The following is a 25,665-nucleotide window of genomic DNA, read 5'->3' on the forward strand; positions in this document are numbered from 1 at the left end:
GGAGCGAGGTCCCAGCTTGCATGCAAGATGCAGGAAAACAAGCAGCAGGTGATGGATGACAATGGGCCCAGACACCGACGTGCCAGCGCAATGTTGATAGGGCAGCCGTGCAGCAGAGCAGCATGCATACGCTCGCCTCTCCTGCAGACCGTTTTTTTCCAGTCAAAAGGCATCGAATGAACGCTGGCAACAAGTGAGGCGGACGAGGACGCGATTCAATACGGCAAACGAGTCGAATGGCGGCTGACAGACGTTCACAACTGACATTCAGTGAGGCAATGCTGTCTATATGCAAAAGTATTCCGAATACCGGCTGGCCGCCATTCTAACAGCTAATAAAAGGTAGATATATTGAGGAAGGCTGGGATCGTCTGGTGGCTGGCAATCAATCACTACTTGAGCTCGTCCATGAAACCACTGGCTTCGGCAGCCCCATGCTCCTCCTCGTGCTCCCTCCATTTCTTGATAGCATTCTGGTACTGCGATTCATTAGCAATGCGTCCGGTGTTCATGTGACACCGTTGCGATCTTACCTGGAAGATGAAATTGAGGACCAACGCCGCCATGAGCGCTGCGCTGATCACCATGGGCCCGATCATGTTGTCAAAGTCCTTGCCGCTCCTCTCCAGGATCATGCCGCGCCGCACGCGCAGCATCGAGTACCCCCAAAAGCCCGCAAAGGCCGCAATCAGGGTGTAGACGACGCCCATAATCTCGGCCAACGAGCTCTCGCCGGCCGCCGAGTACAGGGCGAGGGCCAGGCTGCCCTGCAGGATGCAAATGTGCTGCCACTTGAGGAACGTCCGCTCGTTGGCAAGCCACACCTTGGGCTCGACCTTGAGCTCGCCAGAGTTCTTGATCCACTCCGTCGGCTTGACGACGCCCTCGGGCAACTTACCGCTGGACTGCCCGCGCCTGGCCGAGGAGTACTTGGACAGCGAGAAGCTGGGGAGCACAGACGACAGCGTCCCGTACCCACGAGACTGCTCCCCTTCCTGTGACGCCTCACCCGCGCCGCTGCTCTCGCCGACCTCCTCGCTGATGGACTGCTGGGGCCTCTGCGTGGCCTTGGCCTTGGCTTCGGCCGCCATCCGGTCGGACAGGTACGACTTGCCCAGCGGCGAGCTCTGCGCCATCTTGTAGGACCCCGACTTGGTCCCAATCAGGCTGCCGACGGCCTGGACATCATCCGCCTGCTGCGCGCGCCGCTGCTCCTCGTCCTCAAACGCCTGCTGGGGGTCCTTGCGGATATCCCTGCCGAGATCGCTCAGCCAGAACGGCAGGCTGTTGACGTAGTCCTCAAAGAGGGACGCCACACCGTGCACAAACTTGGAGAACCGCGGCACTGGGTGCACCAGATGGGACGCCATCAAGTCTTGCACCCAGGTCGGGCGTTTGCGCGAGCCGTCCTCCTTAAGCTTCAGCTCCAGCACGGCGTACGGGAACTTGGAGACTTCGCCGTGGTTGATGTTGGAGAAGGGATAGCTCATGTTGCTGCTGTCAATGTCGGTGCGGTGCCATTCCTTGGGGTCGCGGCACGGACGGTCCTTGTCAAGCGTGTCCTCGCGGATAAAGGCCAGGTCGGTGTCGATGAGAATGCGGACACGGTCGTCGGTGGGTTTCTGGAAGGCCGTCCGGACGTAGTTGGCCCGGATCAGAGGCGAGAGCTTCTTCTCCTTGACAAAGTCCTGGATCGTCGACACGGCCGCTTTGAAGTCCGCAATGTCCTCCTGGGGACGCCCCTGCCTCTCCATCTTCTGGACAGAGCGCTCCATCGAGTACTCGCCCTCGAGGAAGGGCTTCACCCACTTGTCCTTGATAGTGAACTTGGACTCGTGGCTATTCCCGCTGGCGTCGACCGTCTTTTTTTCAATGTAGATGACGGGACAGTTGCTGAGCTGGCCGTACCACCGCAGGCGGAGAGAGGAAGCCTCGGACTCCCGGTCGACCTTGCCCGAGTAGAGGGCAAAGTCTTTGCTGTCGCAGTACAGCGAGGTGACTGCGGGGGTATCGTTGTCGTCGCTTTCCTTGGCGCTGTTGTCGCTGTATACGAGGGAGGGTAGGTGGCGGAGGATCAGCGTCTTGACCTCGAGCAGATTGTCGGGGTGGATCCAGACTGTTGTTCGTGCTGGTCAGCGAGACTGTCTCCTTTCTCAAGTTTCGAGCACATACATTTGTGAGCAGTGTATTTCTCGCCGTTGAGCGTCTCCTGCTGCGAGCCCAAGTCGAGCGGCGCTTCGCCACCTTCCTCGCGCTGCTGACGAATGGCAAAGTACATGATGGACAGCTTGTTGACCAGCGGCGCGTAGCCCTGCTCCGAGTTGAAGGGCCTCTTGGCTAGGCTGATCTGCATCGTGGGACGCACCCGGTATCGGTCGCCCCGCTTGCGGTCGTGCTTCTTGACAATCTTGAGGAACCCAGTGTAGTTGATGTTGCTGTACTTCTTCAGCTGGTTGACCTCGTCGGTGATACTGTCGAGCTCCGCCTGCAGCTCCTTGAGTCGCTGCGCCGAAATGTCGCCCTTTTTTGGCAGAGGCTGGTCCGCCTCGGCGGGAGCCAGCTCCTTGAGCTTCTCAAAGGTGCTGTCCACGCGCTGGCGAAGGGCGTCGAAGCGCTCCTGCTGGAACTGAGCGACCTTTTCGAGCTGGTTGCTGAATATCTCATCACAGAAGCGCTGCTCGTCCTCTTCGGTCCAAGGCGTCCCGTCATCGTCCGATTGGTCCTCGCGCAGGAGGCTCTTGAGTTTCGCGTAGTCGATGTACTTGTCCTTCCAGGGAGCATAGATAGCTTCCCTGAGACGCTTGCCGAAACGCATGCTGGGCGAGCGGTATTTGATGTATGGCTTGCTCGATTTGCTATGGTATTTCTCGATAAAAGAGCTCGATGAGCGGCCACGGATTGACGACTGGCCTCGAGTGATGCTGCGAGACGAGGTGAGGAAAGCGAGGTAGGCAGGCAAGCCTTCACGAGGCTGCTACTGGAGTCTGGAAGGCCCCCACATCGCATCAAGCCGCTGCTGCAGGTTCCGGGTAGGCGCGCAGAGCTTGCACCGCGCAATTGGCCCAATTGACCTATCATCTGTCAAGCCTTAGCACGTGAAAGTCATAAATGACGCAGCTCGTGGTTTTCCGACCCTAACCATCACAATATTTTTCTCCCGGCGAGACTCAAGCTCTAGATCTGGTTTGAGTATTCACTCATGGTCGCCTAAACGTATTGATTAGTAATTAGATCACTGAAATCTTATAAGACAATTCACATACGACAATAATCGCTGCATGGCACAGACGCTAACGCGGCTTCCCGCAAGCAGTCATTGGCAATTGGGAGGAGGAATGCTCGAACCACCTCCATGTATAAGTAACTAATAAGTATTCACTCAAGCGACAGAACACGTATTGGCGATTTGGACAAAGCATGGACATATTAGAACAGGCCATCCGGGAAAGCTTTGCAGCAGTCTCGAAATTCAACTTGAAGCCAACAAGCTCAGTGACAAACGTAGTATAAATATGTTCATAAAGCATATAGACATGAGTATCCAAAACTACAATAACCCAAACATTGCAATACCCTTTTCCAAAATCGTCGTGGCCATCATCATCCAGTCTATGGTATCATAACAGACCCGGCCCCACTTAGCAAACTCCACGCTCGACAGACCAAGATGTGTACAGGAATAATCTCAATAACTTTGTCAGAGAGAATTTCCCTAGGCAGCCAAAGCCTGAGCATGTGCCTGAGCCTCGACCTGGTGGAAAATCTCCTGCGCGGTGCGCTTGACGATACCACCAGTGACAGGAAGGTTGGTGCTCTTCTCCAGATACAAGTCAACCTCGCGGGCAGCCATGCGGCCTTCGTTGATACCCCTGTGTCTCATTAGTACATTGGATGCTGAAGGCAAACGTCTTGACTTACCAGACAATCAGCGACTGGCCACGGCGGGCGTCGCCAGCGGCGAAGACTCCGTCAATGTTTGTGGCGTACTTGCCAGGCGCAGTCTTCACGTTCTTGCGAGCATCCTTCTCAATCTCGTCACCCAAGACGCGAGCCTCGGGGCCGAGGAAACCCATGGAGAGGAAGACAAGTTCGGCAGGGAAGAATTCTTGCGAGCCCTCGACCTTCTTCATGTCCCATCCACCAGTGGGCGAGCGAGTCCACTCGACGCGGATGGTGTTGATACCCTTCACCTTGCCGCTGCCGTCGTCGACAAACTCCTCGGACATGATGCAGTATTCACGAGGGTCCTTGCCGGTGTGTTGGCGCACTTCAGAGTGACCGTAGTCCACACGATAAACGCGAGGCCACTGGGGCCAGGGGTTGTCACTGGCACGCTCCGGGGGAGGCTGAGGCAGCAGCTCAAAGTTGGTCACAGACTTGGCCCCGTGACGGACAGAAGTACCGATACAATCGTTACCTGTGTCACCACCGCCAATGACAACAACATTCTTGTCCTTGGCAGAGATGTATGTGTTGTCTGCCAGCTCAGAGTCGAGGAGAGACTTGGTGTTCTTGTGCAAGAACTCCATGGCAAAGTGGATGCCCTCGAGCTCACGACCCTTGATAGGCAGGTCACGGGCAACAGTGGCACCCGTGGCAATGACAACGGCGTCGTTCTTGCCACGGAGGTCAGCCAGCGACTCTTGGCCGTCTTCGCCAATGGCAACGCCAGTGACGAACTTCACGCCCTCGGCAGCCATAAAATCGGTACGACGCTTGACAATGCGCTTGTCAAGTTTCATGTTGGGAATACCGTACATCAAAAGACCACCCAGGCGGTCGGCCCGCTCGTACACAGTGACCGTGTGGCCGGCGCGGTTGAGCTGGTCGGCGCAGGCAAGACCAGCAGGACCAGAACCAATGATGGCAATGTTCTTGCTAGTGCGTACCGGGGGAGGAGTGGGAACCATCCAGCCCATTTCGAAACCACGGTCGATGATGGCGCACTCGATGGACTTGATGCCGACGGGGTCCTCGTTGATGCCCAGGACGCAAGCACCTTCGCAGGGAGCAGGGCAGACACGACCAGTGAACTCGGGGAAATTGTTGGTCATCAAAAGACGGTTGAGAGCGTCTTTCCACTGGCCCTGGAACACTAATTCGTTCCATTTGGGGATGATGTTGGAGATCGGGCATCCAGTTTCGGACTGACAGAACGGAACACCGCAGTCCATGCAACGAGCAGACTGGTATTTGAGCTCATCCTCATTGAGACGCGAACTCAGCTCGGCCCAGTCCTTGGTACGAGTGGCAGCAGCACGGTATTTCTCGGAACGACGAGCGTACATCTTGAAGCCTTTGGTCTTGTCGAGGACAAGGGCGCGCTTCTTCTCGACAGCGCTGTCACCGACCGCCTCTTCGAGATCCTGGAGCTTGGCAGCCTTCTCGGAATCCTTCTTCTGGTGAACGCCGGAGACGACAGGAAGGTTATATTCGGCACGCTTAGCCTCGGCAGCCTCGGCAGCCTCCTGCTCGAGGACGCGCTTGTAGTCGACGGGAAGGACCTTGACGAAGCGTGGCAGTGCACGGTTGAAGTCGACAAGGATACGGGCAGCAAGCTCGGAACCAGTGTAGTGGTGGTGATCCTCAATCAGACCACGGACAAAGGCGATCTCGACAGGATCATCCAGAGGTCCGGCCTCCACCATCTCCGTGTTGAGCTTGCCCTGGAAAGTGCGATCGACATCTAGGATGTATGCAATACCTCCAGACATACCGGCCGCAAAATTGCGGCCCGTACTGCCCAAGCAGAGAATGCGGCCACCGGTCATGTACTCGCAGCCGTGGTCACCGAGACCTTCAACGACAGCTGTGGCACCGGAGTTGCGGACAGCGAAGCGCTCAGCAGCAACACCACGGAAGAAGCAGGTACCGCTTGTCGCACCGTACAGACAGACGTTGCCGATAATGACGTTGTCCTCAGCCTTGAAAACGGCAGAGCGGGGAGGGTAGACGATCAAGCGACCACCTGAGAGACCCTTGCCGACGTAATCGTTGGCATCACCCTCAAGCTCCAGGGTCACACCAGGTGACAGGAAAGCACCAAAGGATTGACCAGCGGATCCCTTGATATTGACGTGCACGGTATCCAATGGCAGACCAGCCTCGCCATAGCGCTTCGCAATCTGGTAAGACAACGAAGTGCCCATGGCACGATCAGTGTTGACGATGTCGCACTCAATGCGCGAGGGCAGGCCCTTGTCGAGGGTCAATTCGGCTTCAGAGATGAGCTTGTTGTCCAGGCGGACATAGAGCTTGTGATCCTGCTTGCGAACATTGAAAGTGGCGACGCCAGGGCGAAGCTTGTGAGCAGGCGTCAGGAGCAGTGACAGGTCAATGTTCTGAGTCTTGTTGGTGCGGAGGTCGTCGCGCATCTTGAGGACCTCGACATGACCAACCATCTCGTTGATGGTGCGGAAACCAAGCTGGGCCATGATGGCACGGAGCTCGTTGGCAACGTAGTAGAAGAAGTTGATGACATGCTCGGGTGTTCCCTCAAACTTCTTACGCAGGTCAGGGTCCTGAGTGGCAATACCGACAGGGCAGGTGTTCAAGTGGCACTTCCTCATGAAAACACAGCCCATGGCGATGAGAGGAGCGGTAGCGAAACCCCATTCCTCAGCACCAAGCAGACAAGCAATGGCGACATCACGGCCTGTCTTCAGCTGACCATCGGTCTGCACGACGACACGGCCACGGAGATCGTTGAGAACCAGAGTCTGGTGAGTCTCGGCAAGACCCAGCTCCCATGGGAGACCGGCGTATTTGATACCAGTCCAGCGCGAGGCACCGGTACCACCGTCGTGACCCGCAATCAGGATGTGGTCGGCCTTGGCCTTGGCGACACCAGAGGCGACAATACCAACACCAACCTCAGATACGAGCTTGACGGAAACGCGCGATCGGGGGCTGGAGCACTTGAGATCGTAAATGAGCTGCTTCAGATCCTCAATGGAGTAGATGTCGTGGTGAGGAGGGGGCGAAATCAGACCAACACCGGGCGTGGAGTGACGGGTGCGAGCAATGGACTTGGAGACCTTGTGGCCAGGCAGCTCGCCACCTTCACCGGGCTTGGCACCCTGGGCCATCTTGATCTGGAGCTCATCAGAGTCCGCAAGATAGGCAGCTGTGACACCAAAACGACCAGATGCAACTTGCTTAATAGCAGAGCGCATCGTGTCGCCGTTGGCCATGCGCTCAGAGCGCTCAGGATCCTCACCACCTTCACCGGTGTTGGACTTGCCTCCGAGACGGTTCATGGCAACGGCAAGAGTGGAGTGGGACTCCATAGAAATGGAACCGTAGGACATGGCACCCGTGCAGAAACGACGAACAATCTCGGTCCAAGGCTCAACCTGGTCAATGGGAATGGCCTCCCGATCCTCAAACTTGAAGTCCAACATACCGCGGAGCGTGCAAGACTTGATTTGCTCGTACTCAGAACGCGAGTATGCCTCGTAGGACTTATCGTTCTTAGTGCGGACAGCATCCTGGATATTGGCGATCGAAGTAGGATCGTTGATGTGCGGCTCACCGCCGTCACGCCAGTGATACTCGCCAGACTCGGGAAGGCCCTTGATATTGACAGTGGAACGTGTAGGGAAACCACGCTCGTGGAAACGGAACGCATCTTGAGCAATGAGCTCGTAGGTCATGCCCCTGATGCGAGACGCGGTACCGCGGAAGCAACGCTCAACAACGTCGTCATCGAGTCCCAGAATCTCGAAGATCTGAGCGCCCTTGTATGAAGCTAGGGTGGAGATACCCATCTTGCTCATGACCTTGAGGATACCGCCGTCACAAGAGTGCTTGTAGTTGCGAATCAGTGACTCGTCGTCGAGTGGCCTCTTGGCAAGACCCTCACGGTTCAGCTTCAGAATGCACTCCATAGCGAGGTAAGGGTTGACAGCATCAGCGCCATAGCCGAGAAGAACACACATGTGGTGGACTTCACGAGCTTCGGCAGTCTCAACAACCAGAGCAGCCATGGAACGCCATTTGTTGGCAACCAAGTGGTGGTGCACCATACCGGAAGCCAGGACGGCGGAAACAGGGACTCGGTCAGCCGAGGTGTTACGGTCAGAGAGGACAATAACGCGGTCGCGAGCCTCGATGGCGGCATCGGCCTCCTTGCAGATCTGATCAAGGTGCTTGATGTAACCCTCAACACCCTCCACCTTGGGGAAGGTCAGGTCAATCGTCTTTACAGTCCACTCGGGCCAGACAGAGGCCATATTCTTGATCGAGTTGAACTCGGGAATGGAGAGGACGGGGCTGGGCAGCAGCAGACGACCACACTGACCTGCATCCATCTCGAGCAGGTTGCCCTGGGGACCGACGTAGCACTCGAGAGACATCACAATGGACTCACGGATCGGGTCGATGGGAGGGTTGGTGACCTGGGCGAAGAGCTGGCGGAAATAGTCATAGAGGAGACGGGGAGCCTGGGTCAAGCAGGCAAGAGGGCCGTCATTGCCCATAGAACCAAGGGCCTCCTTTTCGTCATTGGCCATGGGGCCGAGCAACAGGCTGACCTGCTCGTGAGTGTAACCGAAAGACAGCAAGAGAGGGTCCTCCTGAATGACGTTGTCATCGAGTTTGGCAGCGACGTCCATGGAGCTAGACATTTTCTCGAGAACCTTGGGCATAGTAATCAGCTGGTTATCGAGCCATGTGCGGAAGTCGTGACGGCTGGCAACAGCATCCTTGAGCTCCTTGTCGTCAATCATTCGACCAGCTTGCGTGTCGACAAGCAACATGCGCCCGGGCTGGAGACGACCCTTCTGGATGACGCGCTCGGGCTCAATGGGGATGGTTCCAACTTCGGAAGCGCAAACGATGCGGTCGTCGTCCATGACGTAGAAACGGCAAGGGCGCAGACCATTGCGGTCCAGATTGGCACCGCAGAACCGACCATCAGCAAAGGTGAACAGAGCTGGGCCATCCCAAGGCTCCATCTGGCAGGCAGCCCACTCGTAGAAGGCAGCCTTCTTGGGATCCATGTCATCGTTGCCTTGCCACGCCTCGGGAACCATGAGCATGACAGCCTCAGGCAGTGAAAGAACACCGTTGATGGTGAGCAGCTCGAGCACGTTGTCGAAGGCGGCCGAGTCAGAGCCGCCATCCTCAACAATAGGATACAGCTGCTCAAGCTCCTCCTTGAAGACGTCTGAGTTCATGACACCCTCTCGGGCGCGCATCCAGTTCTTGTTGCCTCGCAGTGTGTTGATCTCACCATTGTGAGCGGCCCAGCGCAGGGGCTGCGCGCGGTCCCACGATGGGAATGTGTTGGTAGAGAAACGCGAGTGCACAAGGGCAAAGTGACCCTCATAGTCGGCGTTGACAAGATCGTGGTAGTAGGAGTAAACCTGGACGGGGGATAGCTGACCCTTGTAGACAATGTTCTTGTTCGACAGGGAGCAGATGTAGAACCAGTTCTGGAGACCAATGGTGTGCGTGGCACGTTTCCGCAACACGTACAGCTGGCGCTCAAAGTGCCTCTCGTCGAACTTCTCGGGATCGGTGTTCTCTGGGACCACGCCGGTTCCATAGGCCGAAGCGAGGACAACAAAGGGTTGTGCGATGATGGGCTCGCGCGACTTGGCGGCGGGACCCAGGAGGGTCGAGTCGACGGGGGGCTGGCGCCATCCCAGGACTCGAAGGCCCAACGACTCGGCAACATCTTCCAGCTGCCTCTTTGACTCAACAAAGGTCTCCGCGTCGGGCTTGAAGAACAAGTTACCCACGGCGTACTGGCCTTGGGGCGGGAGTTTGATGTCTTGCTCCTTTTCAAAGTTCTTGATGAAGAAGCGGTGGGGGATCGAAGTCATGACGCCGGCGCCATCACCGTCTCGTGCATCCGAACCCACGGCACCACGATGGGTCATGTTGCACAGCAGGTTGCGAGCTGTTTGACGTTAGTTCTAGACAGTGGCGAGAGGGAACATGTACTCACCATCGCTGACAATCTTGTGGCTGGCCTTGCCCTTCATGTGGCAGGCGAAGCCGACACCGCAAGCATCTTTCTCAAACGAGGGGTCGTAAAGACCCTGCTTCACGGGCAGGGCACCAGCCCAAGACCCATTGTTCTCGGTCTGATACTCATATGGCGTGTATTCTTCTTTCTCAGCCTCGAGGTGAATCTGTCGGTCGTCGAAATCCTCGTTCAGGCCCATGCTAGGCGAGGCTTTGTGGGCGCCTAGGGAGGAGGTGGGGGTAGTGGTGAGGAGGGTGGGGGTGTTGCGTAGTTGACGATTCTTCGTGTGATGTGAGGGCGCGGTATTCGGGTTATACCGGCAAGAGCAGCAAAAGGCCGCTCGATCGCTAAGCTAAGAGATGTTAGTCAGCGAGCGGTCCTCGATGAAATTGAGATGCGAAGAATGAAGCAAAAGGTGGCCGAAACGGAGAGAATAGGAAGTCTTGTCCAGAGGCGGGCAGTTTAATGAAGCGAGAGACTCTGGCGCGGACTGGCTTGAGCGAGGCGTTGATTGGCATGAGGCGATTGCCCCCCATCGGGAAAGTGGGGGGGAGCTGCAAGAAGCTTGGGCAACCCTGAGCCTCCATTTTCGTTCCGCCCATAATTTTTTTGGAAACCGCAAATGCATGGCTCCGGATTCGCTGCCCCACGATGCCCCTCTATTTCACAAGCCAAAGCCTGGGCTCGCCAGTCGCGCACGCACAACCAGGAGGAAAGAGCGATGAACTAGAGCCAATTCACTTTGCTTTTGAGACGCAGACTGTTCAGAATTCTGCCCTCGTGCGCTCCTTTTCCTTATGGTCTGCGTGCATGCGCTAGTTGACGGCGAGGGTGGCACAGAGGACGGAGCGCAGAATCATGCAGAGCATGCTGCACGATGACCGCAAGCTGCCAGGCGGCCAAATGCAGCGGCAGCGCAGAGCCAAAGTTCTCGACAGATTGGGAATCGACAGACAAGCGCGAGTGTGGTCGCTTGTCTCTTTCTGTTGTGCTCGGTATCGTCGTTGCCTCCCATTCGTGTCGTTTGTGATATAGCCTTGGCTGCGTGGTGTCGCGGGGGAAGTTGTCATGAGAATGTCACATCACTTACCAGGCTGCTTCGGTCCCTCGGTCAGAGCCTTCTATGGGGTATCGTGGCAATGGCTTCGGATTTCAAGGGGAGTGAAAACAGCTATTGAGAGAGGGGGGAGCAGGAAAGGAAAAAAGGCCAGGCGGAGGGTGGGAGTGGGCGTTGGCTTCGTTTTTATTTCGGAACGAGGGACTTGTCTGCCCACCTTGCAACTCAACCAGCCAGCCTCGACGTGCCAAGACCACGTAGGGGATCTTGGAGGAGGCGAGCCGAGCGTCTAGTCTAAATGTCACCACGGAGTAGATGGGGTGGAGTCTAATTGTGTTATAGGTAGCCTAGAGCCACCTACTCGTCGGAATCATACGCACTGCGGCAGTCAATTGCATTTCGCTGTCCTTTTGTTGCTACGGTTCGCTTGTAGCACCTAATAGGTTTTGACAACCAGAAAAGATAGCATATTTTTTCTACATTTGTTTAACACTGGCGTGTGGCAGCGAGCAAGTCGGGGACGGGTTCTCCTATTAGCCTCAGTTTTTCTGTCAACAACGTTCAAGCGGGTGTTGTTGGAGACTGGGACAAGGCGAGACATGGGGTGGGGGGCTTTCCTGCGGGACGTACGTAGCCAGCAGGCTGAATTGAGGACAACTGACCGCGGCTCTGTTTTAGCGGCCAAGATTAATTGCGCTTCGCTCGCCTGGAGCTGATTTACCTGAAAACGCCGCAAACAGGCCACGGCGCGCAGGTCCTGGACCGGCAAGAACTCGAGCCTACGTGCGACAGGCACCAATCAGCTCAAGGCCGATGTGCCTGACCGCGTTGCACTGGCATTCACTCGCCGATGAACGGAGGGATTTCCCTTCGGATGCGCTCGCGCCGACTCCTACGAGTATACGTACGTTGTGATGACAAGAGGCAAACTTCGTCTCGAATATTTAGATCCCTTGTACGATGTCGCCTGTGTCTTGGTGGCACGACATGGGAATTTGACATCTGCCTGCACGCATTTATCCATCCTCCGATCCGCTTCAGGACTTTGCTCTGCCTAAGAGTCTTCCCTACCCTAAGTCTCAGCCACAAATCAAGTGACAAGGGTTCATGAGCCTTCGTCGGTGTCTCATACAGCTGATTACAGCGCCAAGTTGTCCGCTTACCAGCCTGAGATGTTATACCATTGCCAATATGTTGATTGTAACAGAAATCTCGCCGGTTCGACAGCGTGCATCCAGGACTCTCGACCTCCGCATGCATGCTGCAACCTGCAGCGGCAGGGGGGTAGCACCCCCACCTTCATTCACGCCGTCACTCCACTGCACATGGAGAACATGGTGCTTCTCTTTATGCAAGCCAATAAATGGCCTTCTTTTGCTAATAAACGACGAGTGGCCTTCTCCGATGTCGCGCTGACCCCGGTGGTCTTGACGTAGGCAATGCACTCCGACGGAGCCGTGGGCGTGGGCATGTCGGTGTTCGACCTCCAAGAGCCCGAAAGAGGCCAGTTCCTCCACAATTCCCACACTGGACTCCAGCCCATTGGGTGCTGTCGCATTAATAGATCTGGAGCTGCGATTGATTTTGAGGTCGTGTAAGTCGCTAAAAATGTTGAAAATATTGCCGGTGCTGTGTTGCTCAAGCTGAGTCTGTGACGAACATGCGTTGCATATTAAAAGTCACAGCATCATCGTCAGCAAATCCACACAACTCGAACGCGCAAGAGAAAAAAAAGACTCATTCAAGCGAACAACGTCGGGTAGGAGCAGCAAGGCCGTCCAATGGCACTCCGCGCACGAGCAAAGCAGCAACATGCAGAACGAGCCATGAATTAGTGCGGCTGTCCTGAGAAACGATCTGCTACGTAGCAAATTCCCGACCCTTGACTCGGGGTAATCCGCAGGGTCCCTGTCTCGAACATGTCAAAAAATCGACATCAAGAAACAATGGCATTGAGCCAATCAGGGCCGCCTCTGCAACCCTGGAGAATCCTTATCTGCGCATGGGGCCGGATCTAAACACTAGCGAGGTGCATCGGTGGATCGCCGGCTGGCACTCGCCCTTGGCTTGCAGTCTTGGACGGAGGGTTCGACCCAGACAGACATGCCTTACAGACGATGGTTGTAGTCCACCAGGCGTGGTCGAAATGCCGATGAAGCGGAAGAAGATTGAGGTGGTGGCAGGCAGCTGCGTGTTGCTCGTGCCTTGACGCTCTCGCATCACGCAGGGCAGCCGCAAGATGGATGAGAATTGCAACGGGAGTAATGGCTCAAACGTCACATTTCTTCCCCCAATTGGCTGGCGAATTAATTCACAAATCACATGTCTGTCGCCTGGCTGGTACCCTGTCTACGAGTAAGTACTGTACCTTGTCTGAATGTATTTATTAATTTCAAACTCTACAACCCCGTTCGAGGGTAGGGCGATCGCATAGTGTGGAGGTCACAATGCAAAACCGGACCAGGGTACTTAAAACTCCAGACTTGTCAATCTTGCCTTCAGTCGCCCGTGACATTTCTCTTTGGCCATGCGAAACGCAGTGCGCAAATTAAAGACAGGCGGTTACGAATGCCCCTCTCGATGGATGAGCTTTCAACCTTGTGCGCTCCTCCTAATTTGGCATGATGATTAGACTCCGTCCGTCCTATATTTCCGAGGTCGGCCTGCGGAGCTGCTTCCACATCTTGTCGCGCGCCCCGATAGTCCCCGAGCGCTATGCTTGCCATGTGCCATTACTAATGAGTCTGACCGGACCCCTATGGTTCACATGGCGGAGCACACCGCCGCCAGTGGGCCGATGGGCGGAAACTAAGCTAGTGGTATACTCGTACTTTGCACATGTTAGCGGCTGACACACACCCGAGATGACCCGATCCAAATTGAATGGCGAGACACCTCTGGCATTCAGACACCAAGTTGAGACTTCTTCAGCGCAGAGTTGGGCCTTACAGAGCACCAGATCACGACTCTACTGTCGAAGCCATTCCCTAGATTTTTTTCTTTGAGGATACTACCGAACATGATATTTGCGACAATTGGTAAAATCGAGAGAAAACAAGAAGTACACAGCTACACTCGGTGTTACACCCTCGCAAAGTTTCTCCCGACTAGACGTACAGTAATATACCACTTGAAGCTGTAAGATTGATGTGTCGAGCGTAGCTAGGAAACGTCCATACCTGCTACGTTAATAGATCTTGCTAGTGCTACGGGGATTGCGTCGTTGTCGTCGGACACCGGCAGAGACTCCCCTTCAGTCTTCTTCCTTGGTCGTTGTCCCTGTTCTGGCATCACTAGGTAGTTTAGTCGCAAATCACCGACAAAAACTCATCCTCGCCTCTGTGATACGTCTCGGCTCAGTATTACAACCAGTATAGTGATTGCAATCGGTGACGGTATTGCGTCAAAGTGCTTGAGGCACAGCTCACGCCCAGGCAGAAAGTCTCCGTCTATATCCCACAGCAGATATTCGAAGGCTTCCTATGAAGGTCGAAAGTTCACGCCCCTGGTTGGTTTCCTATGAACAGCAGCAGTGGCTTTGTACCTGAATTGGGATATCTCCCGTTGCTAGGCAGCATACATATCGATCCAAGGCACTGATACATGTTGGGCTGGTCTCAATGGTGGTCAAGGGTACCTATTGATGCTCACCAAATGACCGGAGTGATGAACCAGATCGTGCGACGGCCAAATAGCCAGCGTTTTCAACGGCAATATACTCGAGGTCCCTCGAGACACGGGTAGTTGAAAGCAACATCAAAGGCAGTGGAGTCGTCGAGACGCCCGCTGCTAAGACCACGAATGAGCTGTTATAAGACCCCTACTTTCCACTCGCGGGACTTGGAGAACCTAAACTGGCTCACGACCAGAGCCCTGAAGCCCTGCAGGCAGCGATATGATGCATACCGTGCAGTGCACACACGACTCCAGTCGTAGTGTCTTCGTGAGTCTTGATCTTAGTGCGCACAGCCCTGCTTCTGGACTTTGAAGAAACAAGCCCCTCTGCGCGGATGTTTGAAGATTGGAAAGAGAGATACTCGAGTAACTTTACGGAATAATGGTTTCCTCAACACACGGTAAAATGCAAGGCTTGACGTCCAGCATCGGCTTGTAGGGATCAGTTCGGTTTGCACAAATAAAGCAAAACCACGGCCATAGCCTGGGCACTATCTCACAGCATAGCGCGCGCGTCTTAAGTAGACTCACCCCGTCTTCAGAACCTTATTTTTTGAGAGTCTTTGTTGAGAAGAAATATGAGTCCGCTGGCCGGAAGAGTGCAGGTGTTGACGGCCACCTCTGAAGCCAATGTCATGCCCCACCATCAGATTATCAGTGACCTCAGAGCTCCAACGCGCTCCAGTCGCGACAACTCAAAGATACAATCCCTAGGCCAACATCCCCAATGTTCGGCACGCTGCCTGATTTCACACCTCGAGACGTTCGCATTTCAAACCCCAAGCACTCGGCTAGTCTAACAGCTTGCAGTCACACTCTCTATGGTATACCTCGTCCAGGACTCCTCTAGCCTTGCCCGACGCTCCATCCGACCAACCCAATCCCAATCAACACCACCAATCGTCGCGGCATCGCAACCAAGCCCTGATCGAAAGATCGCCGCTCCATCAGCTCGCGTTCGATGAACGCTACCATGCGCGCCGACGACTCAATGTCGCCAATTTTGGCACCACCTGGATGAAGCCGCCTGGCGTGCCCAAGACCCTCCACCAGTTGCGCGAGGAGAAGCGCGAGCAAGAAGAGCATGCCGAGGCTATGCGTCGGGAGGCCCTCCAGCAAGAACTCGCAGCTGCAGAGGGAACAGAAGGGCCCGAGGGCGAGATGGATGACGTGCAGCTTGACGGCGCGGCAGATCTTGACGATGAGGTTCCAGAAGCTGGCGAGGACTTCATGATGGACGATGACGATGAGGATGTGTCAGAGGAGGAAGCGTCCGACCAAAGCAGTGAACAAGGCGAGGAGGAATATCCCGCACTGGATGAGGAAGCGCTCCGCGAAGAGCGTCAAAACGACCTGATTGCGGCCCGCATGCGTATGACCGACGATGCCTACCGCGAAGCGCTGATACGCGGGGACCCCGATGGTGACGATATGTACGGTGGTCAGGAGGAGGTGCAGGAAAACCTAGAAGGGCACATGCTCGACGAAGAGGATCTCGTCGGTGTGGAGGCAGACGATGATGCAGACTTGGGCATGGATGCAGATCTGGACGATGACATTCCCGAGGCAGAGCACAGCTTCGGCGGCTATGAACATACAGACTCAGAGGCTGAGCTCAGCAGTAGTGAGAATGAGCCGCTTTCGGACGATGCGGCCGAAGAGGAGCAGCAAGAAGGGGAGGAGGACGTGGATGACGAAGAAGATGACAGTGATGACTTCGCACCGAGGACAGTCCGGATGGCCGAACCACAGTCGCCGACGATGAGGGGCGTGGGCACTTTGGGAGCGTCCCGGCTCAGTATGGACATCAGCGGAATTCTATCACAGGATGAGAGCAGCTTCATGGATAGCAGCCCCGCAGAAGCTCGACGTGCGCGGTATGGCTGAGGCGACGTCACTTAAAGAGGTTTCGCGTCGCGGAGAGAACATAGATACCCCCAGAGTACAGGCAATGTGAACGCAATTCGGCGTATATGCATCATTAGGATAGTATGTTTGTAGTTTTGCGCTCGCCGTGATACGTGAATTTCTCAAGCAGAGAACCGCCCAAGGGGAGGAAGTGTGTCAATCAAACGCCGGCCAGTAATGCACCGAGTAACCACCCGCTGTGTCCACAACTAGAACAGCCAGACGTACATGAAAATGAGAATCACCATGACGAAGAACCCCAGCCAGACCTTCCATGGGATCCCGCTCCGTTGCGCCATGACCAGCATTCTGTTCATCGTTCCTCGTAGTCGTATGCGTGTAGAGTCAAATGTGTCGTTCATCTTATCCGCCAGAGCTGAGCTGTCGCGAATCTCCTCGCCAATGGCACTCGTCATCTGTCGCTGTCAGCGGCAAATTCCCATCTCAGATACGCTATACAGGTACCGGGACACCTACATCTTTCAACACCCGCACCTTGCCCAGTATACCAGCCACCTGCGAGTCGTTCTGGCTTTCCAGTTCGTTGAGCACTGCATCGCTGTACTGCCCCTTCTTATTCGGTGTTGCGGAGCGGAAGCCGCCTCTGCTGGGATCGTTCACTCCCAACGAGGAGCCATTATTGTATGAGCCGCTGGGGTAGCCGTACCCGCCACTGCTTGGGGACGGTGTCGCTCGTGGTGATGAGTGGCGATCGCCCGTGTAGCCCGCAAAGAGTTGTGACCGCGGATCACGCTGGTGGAGGGACGAGGTGCCGAATCTGTTACTCTTTGTTAGCGTTGGGTCGCTTCTTCCTTCACCACGGACGGCAATCAAACCTTTGCGACATGGCTGATGCGGACCTCTGAACGCGACGAAACCGTCAAGTGTTGAAAGAAAACTAAGGGGATCCGATTGGGGAGATGTGCATGCGAGTACCCCTTTTGGCGATGATGCCAGGGATGCGAGGTGGTCTTTTTTCGAGATGCGATTCGAGACTCGCTGGGGCGAATGCGCCACTGATGGCATCGTCACGTGGCTCTAGATCGCTCAGTCTCGACAACACACATAATGCCTGACGCTTTTAGGCTGTGACGGGGATCAAGATCGATATAGTCATTCATTTGATGCTACCTCGGGGCTTTCAAAATAGCATACCTGTTTGTTTTGAAAACGGTGTTGGGTTGTATGTCCCCCTCCAAACCCGATTCCTTTTAGCGCGCTTTGAACCCCTGCCCAGGCAGTATTGAAGTCATGAAGGCCATATATAGCTTCATAGTAAAATACCATCATGAGTATCTTGGACTTAAAAGAGCACCTGCTTCTTACATTTATTCAGAAGCTTGGTTCTTGTGGTTCGTCTTATCGCCATGCGCGTCCTCTAGAAAGGGACTTGTTTACATTGCATCTGCGGTAGTTAGGGGGTAAACTATCTGGAGCGCCGGGGGACTACACGCGTTAATCCAGATACTTGGACGACGTTGAGATATGATATTGGGTTTCCCAATGCACTGCGGCATTGGCTTTCTGCAATTGCTTACACTATTACCGAATCTTTATTGATCTCGGGTTTTTCGTGTGATCGACGAGAGTGAGGGTTGTTTGTAGGGTAGGCCGTTATACAAGCCAGAGTAGAAGGCGCGTCACACAACGCGTCTGAGCGCCCATCTAACAATGTGCCTCTCTAGCACCACTCCAATGTCAACGAAATATATTGAAACAGCACAAAGAGACAGGCAGCGGGGAGGCATTCAAGTAATGAAATCATCCGTATCATTCCGTTTTCCAATATTTTGTAGAAATACGATGTGATGCTTCCAAGTTGTTCCTCGTCTCATCATGAAAATCCCTGTGCAGAAGCGCTATGATCCCCTCATAGCGAAAGCGTCCTACGCAGCATTTTTTTCGGCCTTGTCCTCACGTTTGCGATCCAAAGCAGTCCAGATTAGGCTTTTTGTTTCCCGCATATAGCACTGGAGCGACAGCTTAGCCGGACATCTCCGTGTCAGGGGGCTGGTAGTCATCGTCGTCTTCTTCTTCATCAGCGTCGTCGCCGAGCTCCTGGTTCTTCTGGACCCAGTCGGTCTCCTCCTTGGGGCGCTCGCCAGAGATGATGTTGCTGGTGTCCAGGTGAGACCGGTCCTCAGGCTCAGCCTCTGTGCTATTGTTAGTAAACACCAAGCAGGGCAGACTGGGAATCATGTACCTTCTAGGTTGTCCTGTTATTATGCATTAGCTTCAATGTGAAAGTTAATTGTTGTTCAAAACGTTACCTCTTCGCCAGAGTCCTCGTCGTCATCATCGTCATCGTCGTCCATGCGGTCATCGGCGTGAACATCTTGGGGCTGGTCCTGGGCAACGCCCTTGCCCTTGCCCTCAGCGACATCTTGAGGAGCGTTGGGGTCCTGAATGCTATCGGCCATTATGAGAGTTTGTGTGAGATAGCTAGTTGTAAGATGTGAGGAGGTGCGGTCTGGATCTAGGTAAATGTGATGGGTCTGAGATGAGAGCTGGGTCGTGAGTTGGCGCAGAAGAAGAAGTGAGGAAGCTTCCGGCGGTAGCTGCGTGGGACGAATGTTAGAAGCAACAAATCTAAGGTAGGCCTGTTTCAGACTAGCGCCCCCTCACTTCACGATCGCATCGCATGAATCACGTGTCTTTCGTTACGTTTGTAAACAATTGGAATCAGATACAGTATATAGTGTCAATTTGCAACCACGGATTATGCGTGACTGTTTGACAAGCATTGTCGTTGTCGTGGTCACGGTGTTTCGAAGCATTCCTCGTCTGCCACGGCGCGGCATGACTATTTGAGGAGGGGCAGGCAGCTACAATGTCATCGACAAGAACATGCGCCTAGCTGTGCAACAATGTGTCGCCGCAGGTGTATACTGCCTGATAGTCGCTCTGAAAACAGCGCGAGGCCGGTGAGTTCGGCCTGTACCGTAGCCTCAGCAGACGATCCAGCTTTCGCGGTGGCATTCCGCTGCTCCAAAGACCTACGACAACCAAAGCAGTCAGTGTCACAAGTCACTCAGGCAGAGTCTGCGCGATTGCCACAATGATATTATTGCCGTCGTCTATGAGCCGCCTCCACCTCCACTGATCAGGAGGAAAGCTCCAATTGCCAGTAGATACCAGTACCTGCACCGTGTTAGCTGCTGCCCGCTCCCCCTTGCCCCTCCCAAATGTAGGGGAAACGTACTTTTGCAAAAATGTTTTCTCGACCTCCTCCACCTTCTTGCCCTCGGGCGAGAGCACGATCGGTTTGTTCAGCTCCGGTTGCTTGCCCATGCTCTCAACGACAACGACGGCTTTGGGCCCAAAATCCCGCGTCTGCCCGGCGTCAATCGCCACGCCCTTTACTGCCGCGCTGATAACATTGCCGCCGATCCGGTCTACCGTGAGAAGAATGTTCGGGGAGTAGCCCTTTGCAAAGTTCTCCGTGGAGGCAACTGTCGTGCCTGCGAGCCAGGTGTCAGACTTGGGGTCGTAGAGACCGACGCGAACAAGGCTGGATTCTGCGGGCAGTTCGGGATGCTCGTAGGTGACGATTTGGGCGACGTCGGGAGAGAATGGATCGTAGGCGACCTCGGCGAGCGGAACAGGCGATGCTGTGGAGGTGAGAATGGGCTGGACGTAGATCTGGGCGGTCCGCGGGACGGCCAGGGCTAGAGTCGCGGCGCAAAGCCCCGGGAGGAGACTCGAGAGACGCATGGCGAGATTGTGCGAGATGACTGCGCCTAGCTTAGGTCATGGAATCTCGAAGCGGCAGAGACAGTCGATTGGAGGTTTGTGAAGTCGTGGAAGCTCCGTGGATGTTCTGCGGCGGGAGTTTATCGGGTAATTACGGACCAAGACCAACACCACGCCTTGGTACCTGGTAGAAGGTTGCCTGTTATCACCGTATACATGTATACAATCCAAGACTCTAGCACATATTTCCGAAAGAAGGTTCTTATTTCATGCCGGCTTGGGCCTCGGCAAGTCCTCAAGGCTCTGGAATTGTCGCATCGTGCGGCAACGAACTTGAATCATCACACCACATCATGTTTCAATGAGTACTTCGTATCAGAAGATATCTCATTTGCTATGCAACGACCGTATTGCTGGCCCATTTGCCGTCCATGCCTCTATGAAAAGAAAGCCCATCTTTGCAAATATCCTAAACGCCTATTACTGTAATGCAGTCGTAATCCTTAGTAGAGCCCGCAACTTTAAGCTCACGTCACCCCAAAACACATCATTGCGTACTCCATCGGCGACGTCTCCTAAGTGGCGATTGTGCCGGCCTCATCCTACTCGCCGTCGGCCTGTTCCTCAGTTTCCAAGGTGTAACGCGGGTTCCGCTCCACCAAACCGTTGTAATACGCGACGAGAACCTCGGGGTTGGGTACAATTCTCCAATCGACCCTGTGCAGGAATTCGAGCTCTAGTAGTTTCAATTCCTGTAACCGCACTCCGCCGACCCGGGCGTACGTTGCATTGTTCCAGAAAGCGTCTGAGAGCCCCTTGGCAGCCACCGTAGCTGCTGTTATCAGGTAGCGGTGGACCGTGAGAGTGTTAATCGTAAACTCGGGATACATGGCACAGAGTCGATCAATATAATACACCATTGAGAGGAGGATGGGCGGTATCAAAGTCGCATGCCGGGCGAGTCGGTGTAGGTAATCGCGCACCGATATACCGGGAGGGGATCTAGAAAAAGTCAGCAACCGTACATTCCAGCATCTGGTCGTCCGACCAACCTCGAGTGAAAGCGCGTAAGACGTCCGCTCTGCATTTGTATGTGATCGTTTGTCGTAATCAGTTCCGTCAACATGTGTGCTATCAGCTCGACCAAATCATCCACCGCGCAATGCTCATATTTGAGAGGTAATGTTTTCGGCGCATCCTGCTCTGGCTTTGCGCGCTTCGTCGATGAGGGAGACTCGTGCTGCTTTGGTATGGCATGGGCCGCAGGCGAGGATGTGACGTCAGGGAGGGGACCCGGTGACGCTCGACGCTTGTTGGGAGACAAAGGTGTTGATCCCGTGCTTTCAGCCGGTCTTAGGTGTGCCTGCGATGGTGTCGTGGCTGTTTTCGCGGGTGCAGGCGCCGCCGGTGTGTCCGTAGTCTGCGGGCGAGGGGATGGTGGAAGATCCAAGGTCGACTCGGAGGTCGAAGGGTGGGCAGCAACGGGACCGGACCCGCCAGTATGCTCGTCGTCGCCTTTGCGCCCGGAGTGCAATGTGACGGGCGACTTTATGGAGGCACCGCGCGGGCTGGACGTTGTGGCGGACGCAGAGGCCGTCGCCATCGTCGAAGAACTGTTGCGGTGACGCGAGATCGGCGGGGCTGTCGCGGCCGATAGTGTGAGATCTCGACCAGGGGCATGTGGCGGTTGAGGGACGTGGGTATGTTGCGCCTGCCTCTGGTGGGCATTGCGGAAGCTCGAGACTGGCGAGGCGCTGGTGCTGGCGTTGCGAACGGAGGTGCTGGTGAGAACTGGCGACGGTGATGTTTTCAACATGGTGCTGCTGCTGGTCTAAGCCGCCAGCGCATGATCACCGCCAGTCATGGCGACCGCGGGCGGATGGAATGTACAAAGCTCGCTTTTCTTCGATTCAAGGACAGGGCGAGGAGATGGAGTGGTAGAGCGGCGATTAACCACAATCTTCTGATTGACGGTCCGCGGTGGTGTGGCTGTGGAGGGAGAAAAGTTCGCCGCACCGTTGGAAAGCCGAATGGACCCGAACTGGCCATTATTCCAGCGCTGTGGGATTCGTGAAACCCCTGCCTGGCATGGCTTGCAATTGAACTTTGGAGGCATCCGAATCGCAACAATGCCATCAATCTCGTTATCAGTATATCTGGCAGGGATTTCCGTCATCGATTCTCCAGAGTGGAATTCCTGGCCCTTTTGACAGGCATACTTCTATGAACGCGCATACTCATACAGTCAGGTGGGCGTCCAATGGCAGCCGGCCGCTGTGCCCCGTGCCTCTCAGCATGGATTTCTGTTTGCTACGGGGACCATGCGCCTGCATGCCTGCCCCCAGCCAGCGTTGAGTTTAATTCCAAGCCTGGAAACATGCAGAGGTCCAACGGCTGTCCTTTGTTCGTGATGCATCCATCCAGGTGCGCAGGCTCATTGCCTTGATGGGATGGCCGGCCACACGTGGCCACACGTGGTCGCCCTACCCTACATGTCACCACTAGCTGGCAAATTGAGCGACTATGGCCGCTTGAATTGGGCTGCTTCTCTGAAGCGGATCTTGGGGCGTAATGCAATCAAGAAATTATGGACAACTGTAATTGGTGCTAAGATGATGAGGTGTTCAAACGTCTAGGGCCGTGTCCACTTCTGCCACGACGGCAACCAAACCGCACAGTTATGCCCGAAGAGGATCACAACGCAGCCTCTTTTGTGCACCAAGCGAGGCCTCGGGGATCCTGATTGAAGCACAGCAAGACTTGGTTAGTTCTGCGCCCCAGATCATCTCTTGCAGTCTTCAGAGGCCGACATGCATATGCAAGTAAGGAAAGACATCTGTCCAAGGGGAGCCCATTGTCCAGTTGTTGATATCACACACCACGTTTTCGAAGTCGGGATGGAGAGTCACTTTGCCCGAGACATTCAAGGACAAAAGCTGCTGAGAGCTGGGCCACTTGAGCCGGAACGATCTCATATACAGTTCTGCGTTGTGTCTGTCGTCTTGGCGCTGATTGAGGCAGAGATAGTCGCGTAAAGTCGGCCAAGGTATGTAGTCGATGATGAGAGGATGTAGTGTCGATTCTTGAACGGATGTCAAGCGCAGCCACTCTGGCACATCTTCTAGAGATGCCTCGTCTGGATGTAATCGCCACTGTGCCGCGTAAGCTTCGAACACAAATATTGGCAGCGGTGATAAGCTCGACTCACCCGCATGAACCGATAGGCAAGGAAAATGAAGCCCAGATGCGTTTCGACGTTGGCCATGTTGAAATGCCGAATCATGGATCCTAAGCCCAGTGCCAGACCATTGTCACTCTTGGGACGAGAGAGTAGATCCTCCAAGGCTGGGTTCCGCGGCAAGGGTTCATTGATCGCGGGGCTCTCGCGCAAAGCAGCCTGCGTTTGATGGTACAGCAAGGCAAAGCTGGAGTACTCGGCGCATTCGCTTCGCGCTTTGTGCTCTCTGCCGCAGCGACACTCGACCTGTAGCCCGGCATGTGGATACGAGGCGCTGAGCGTCTGTGGTCTCTGTGCGTCAGCGGGGGATGGTTGCTGGTTGACGGGGTGCGTGTTCAGTGGTCCGGAAACTCCCGTGAACTGGCAGTCAGCACTTCTGTACCGTCGTCTCATGACTGAGCCATGTCAGTGCCAAAAAAGCATAAACTCACTGCTTGGGTGGAGGCTTGTTGAGGCGCATATTGCTGGTGGGAATCGGACCGGGACACTGCGCTACCAGGCGCCTGGCCCTGATGCAACTGGTAGAGAATAGCGCGAAGATCGTCACGGAGAGATGTCACGCTGCTCTCAATGTTGGCAATGCGCTGCGCAGTGTTCTCCACATCCCTCTCGACCTTGAGCATGCGCTGTTTTGCCTCTGCACGATTGTGACGATGCGTGACGCGATCGCTCTGTCGTTTTTGGGCCAGCTGCGCATCACTACGTGTCCGCCGCGGTGGAGTCGGCTTTTCCTTTGTCATTGCGTAGTGATTCGAGGTTGTGTCGGTATGGCATGAATCACATGCGGAGCTGGTGGCAGAAAAGAACTCGGTACGTAGTGGGCATCGCTGTTGGTTTAATCAAGAAGAGGGGCGCAGCCGCGCAGTACGTGTACAAAGGGAAAATGACTGATGTGGGGTATTACGGAGCTTTCGACAATCTGGGGTAACTGTGGGGTACGTTGCTCCTGAGTTCATGTTCTCCTGCCTGTGAAACACACACGTACTATCTCATGTGAACTGCCAAGCATTGTGAGTTGGGCGACGTCGACCACGTCAATGCAACAATCCCTCGAGATTTGTCTAGGCCTGCATGCAAGACAGCGACCTGGGAAGCCTGGCTCACTTCAGAGCATGAGTGTGTGTGAGCCTTGAGTGACCTTATTCTGGTTCTTGTTTGTAGCCATTCAATATAGGCACTACTAACTTAGGTGGCGCACTCAGCCCTTGCCCCTTGGAACCTAGCAAGCTGCTGCCGCAAAGCCTCGTTTCCTCGAGACAGATCCTTCACCCACTCTGCTGTTAGTTCCAGCGTCGTGCTCTTTGTGTAGCGTGCTTCGCTCAAAGTAGGAACAAGACTACGGAGATCAACGTATAGCTCTTCTACCCTTGACCGGCGCCGCTGTTCCGAGCGAATGTGATTCTGTCGTCTCTTCTCCTCCGGCATGGCCTTTCGTGGTGGCCGCACTCTCTGTGGGTGAGGTTTCACACTTTTCCGGTCTGATTGCGTGGCAATGGATCCGTCTTCTGAATCCATGGAGTAGGGGCTTTTCTGGGAAGATATATCAAGTCCGTCCGTCGATCTTGGCGGCCTTTGATATTCGACAAAATCTTCGCGCTGCGAGAGCAGAATGTTGCTCGGAATTCGGATCTCGATGCTCGATTCGGCTTCGTCGATCCGGAACGCGTTGCAGACGACCAATTCTTTATATCGAGCCAGCTCAAGCTGGCTGTCAACACTGGATGCTTGAGACTGAGGATTTTTGTTTTGAAATCTCTCGTCTGAGCCCCATTGAACATCGCTTGCCCAAGAATCCACGTCCTGACAATGTATAGGATCGTGCAAGGAGGTATTTACTGCAAGCCCTTTCTCTTGTCCTTGGCGACTTTGCTCCAGAAACTCATCCCAGCGCTGATAGCAGACTTGTCCAAGAGGCACACTTTGCCGCCTTGCCTTGTGTGCTGGAGCTGACCTTGACGTAGTACGTTTTGAGGGTGGTGACTGCTTTGGCAAGAAAGAAGCGCGAGCTTTGGCGACTTTTCCCGATGGCTGGGAGTAGCTTTGGGCGCGTGGAGTTCGGCGCTGAGGTAGATAGTTCGTGGAGTTGGCTGCAGCTTGCTTCTGGTTTGAATCAAAGCT

The 25,665-nt window shown here is 54.9% G+C and overlaps 8 protein-coding genes across 8 annotated transcripts; 1 reads left to right on the top strand and 7 right to left on the bottom strand.

The window, feature by feature from the left end:
- Positions 1-392: 392 nt before the first annotated feature.
- Positions 393-2,815, bottom strand: J7T54_002230 (Vacuolar transporter chaperone-like protein; the record flags this gene model as incomplete). Its single annotated transcript, XM_051506402.1, has 3 exons — positions 393-479; positions 534-2,116; positions 2,173-2,815. 3 exons carry the CDS (start codon positions 2,813-2,815, stop codon positions 393-395), a joined length of 2,313 nt encoding a protein of 770 aa, XP_051362194.1.
- An 897-nt stretch (positions 2,816-3,712) lies between these two features.
- Positions 3,713-10,512, bottom strand: J7T54_002231 (glutamate synthase; the record flags this gene model as incomplete). Its single annotated transcript, XM_051506403.1, has 4 exons — positions 3,713-3,869; positions 3,919-9,907; positions 9,956-10,328; positions 10,468-10,512. The coding sequence occupies 4 exons, from the start codon at positions 10,510-10,512 to the stop codon at positions 3,713-3,715; spliced, it is 6,564 nt and encodes a 2,187-aa protein (XP_051362195.1).
- A 5,213-nt stretch (positions 10,513-15,725) lies between these two features.
- J7T54_002232 (uncharacterized protein) lies at positions 15,726-16,595 on the top strand (the record flags this gene model as incomplete). Its single annotated transcript, XM_051506404.1, has 1 exon — positions 15,726-16,595. One exon carries the CDS (start codon positions 15,726-15,728, stop codon positions 16,593-16,595), a length of 870 nt encoding a protein of 289 aa, XP_051362196.1.
- Positions 16,596-16,825: 230 nt separating this feature from the next.
- On the bottom strand, positions 16,826-17,463 carry J7T54_002233 (Protein transport protein-like protein; the record flags this gene model as incomplete). The annotated part of the gene is made up of 3 exons (XM_051506405.1): positions 16,826-17,032; positions 17,094-17,394; positions 17,453-17,463. 3 exons carry the CDS (start codon positions 17,461-17,463, stop codon positions 16,826-16,828), a joined length of 519 nt encoding a protein of 172 aa, XP_051362197.1.
- A 1,136-nt stretch (positions 17,464-18,599) lies between these two features.
- Positions 18,600-19,036, bottom strand: J7T54_002234 (uncharacterized protein; the record flags this gene model as incomplete). Its single annotated transcript, XM_051506406.1, has 3 exons — positions 18,600-18,769; positions 18,820-18,832; positions 18,887-19,036. The coding sequence occupies 3 exons, from the start codon at positions 19,034-19,036 to the stop codon at positions 18,600-18,602; spliced, it is 333 nt and encodes a 110-aa protein (XP_051362198.1).
- A 657-nt stretch (positions 19,037-19,693) lies between these two features.
- J7T54_002235 (uncharacterized protein) lies at positions 19,694-20,330 on the bottom strand (the record flags this gene model as incomplete). Its single annotated transcript, XM_051506407.1, has 2 exons — positions 19,694-19,757; positions 19,819-20,330. 2 exons carry the CDS (start codon positions 20,328-20,330, stop codon positions 19,694-19,696), a joined length of 576 nt encoding a protein of 191 aa, XP_051362199.1.
- Positions 20,331-20,911: 581 nt separating this feature from the next.
- J7T54_002236 (Nuc-1 negative regulatory protein preg) lies at positions 20,912-22,125 on the bottom strand (the record flags this gene model as incomplete). Its single annotated transcript, XM_051506409.1, has 2 exons — positions 20,912-21,311; positions 21,362-22,125. The coding sequence occupies 2 exons, from the start codon at positions 22,123-22,125 to the stop codon at positions 20,912-20,914; spliced, it is 1,164 nt and encodes a 387-aa protein (XP_051362200.1).
- A 982-nt stretch (positions 22,126-23,107) lies between these two features.
- On the bottom strand, positions 23,108-24,287 carry J7T54_002237 (bZIP transcription factor; the record flags this gene model as incomplete). The annotated part of the gene is made up of 3 exons (XM_051506410.1): positions 23,108-23,461; positions 23,518-23,907; positions 23,979-24,287. The coding sequence occupies 3 exons, from the start codon at positions 24,285-24,287 to the stop codon at positions 23,108-23,110; spliced, it is 1,053 nt and encodes a 350-aa protein (XP_051362201.1).
- Between the last annotated feature and the right edge of the window lie 1,378 nt (positions 24,288-25,665).

Source organism: Emericellopsis cladophorae, assembly GCF_022114955.1.
Source record: "Emericellopsis cladophorae strain MUM 19.33 chromosome Unknown NODE_22_length_311439_cov_122_237611, whole genome shotgun sequence".
Classification (NCBI taxonomy): domain Eukaryota; kingdom Fungi; phylum Ascomycota; class Sordariomycetes; order Hypocreales; family Bionectriaceae; genus Emericellopsis; species Emericellopsis cladophorae.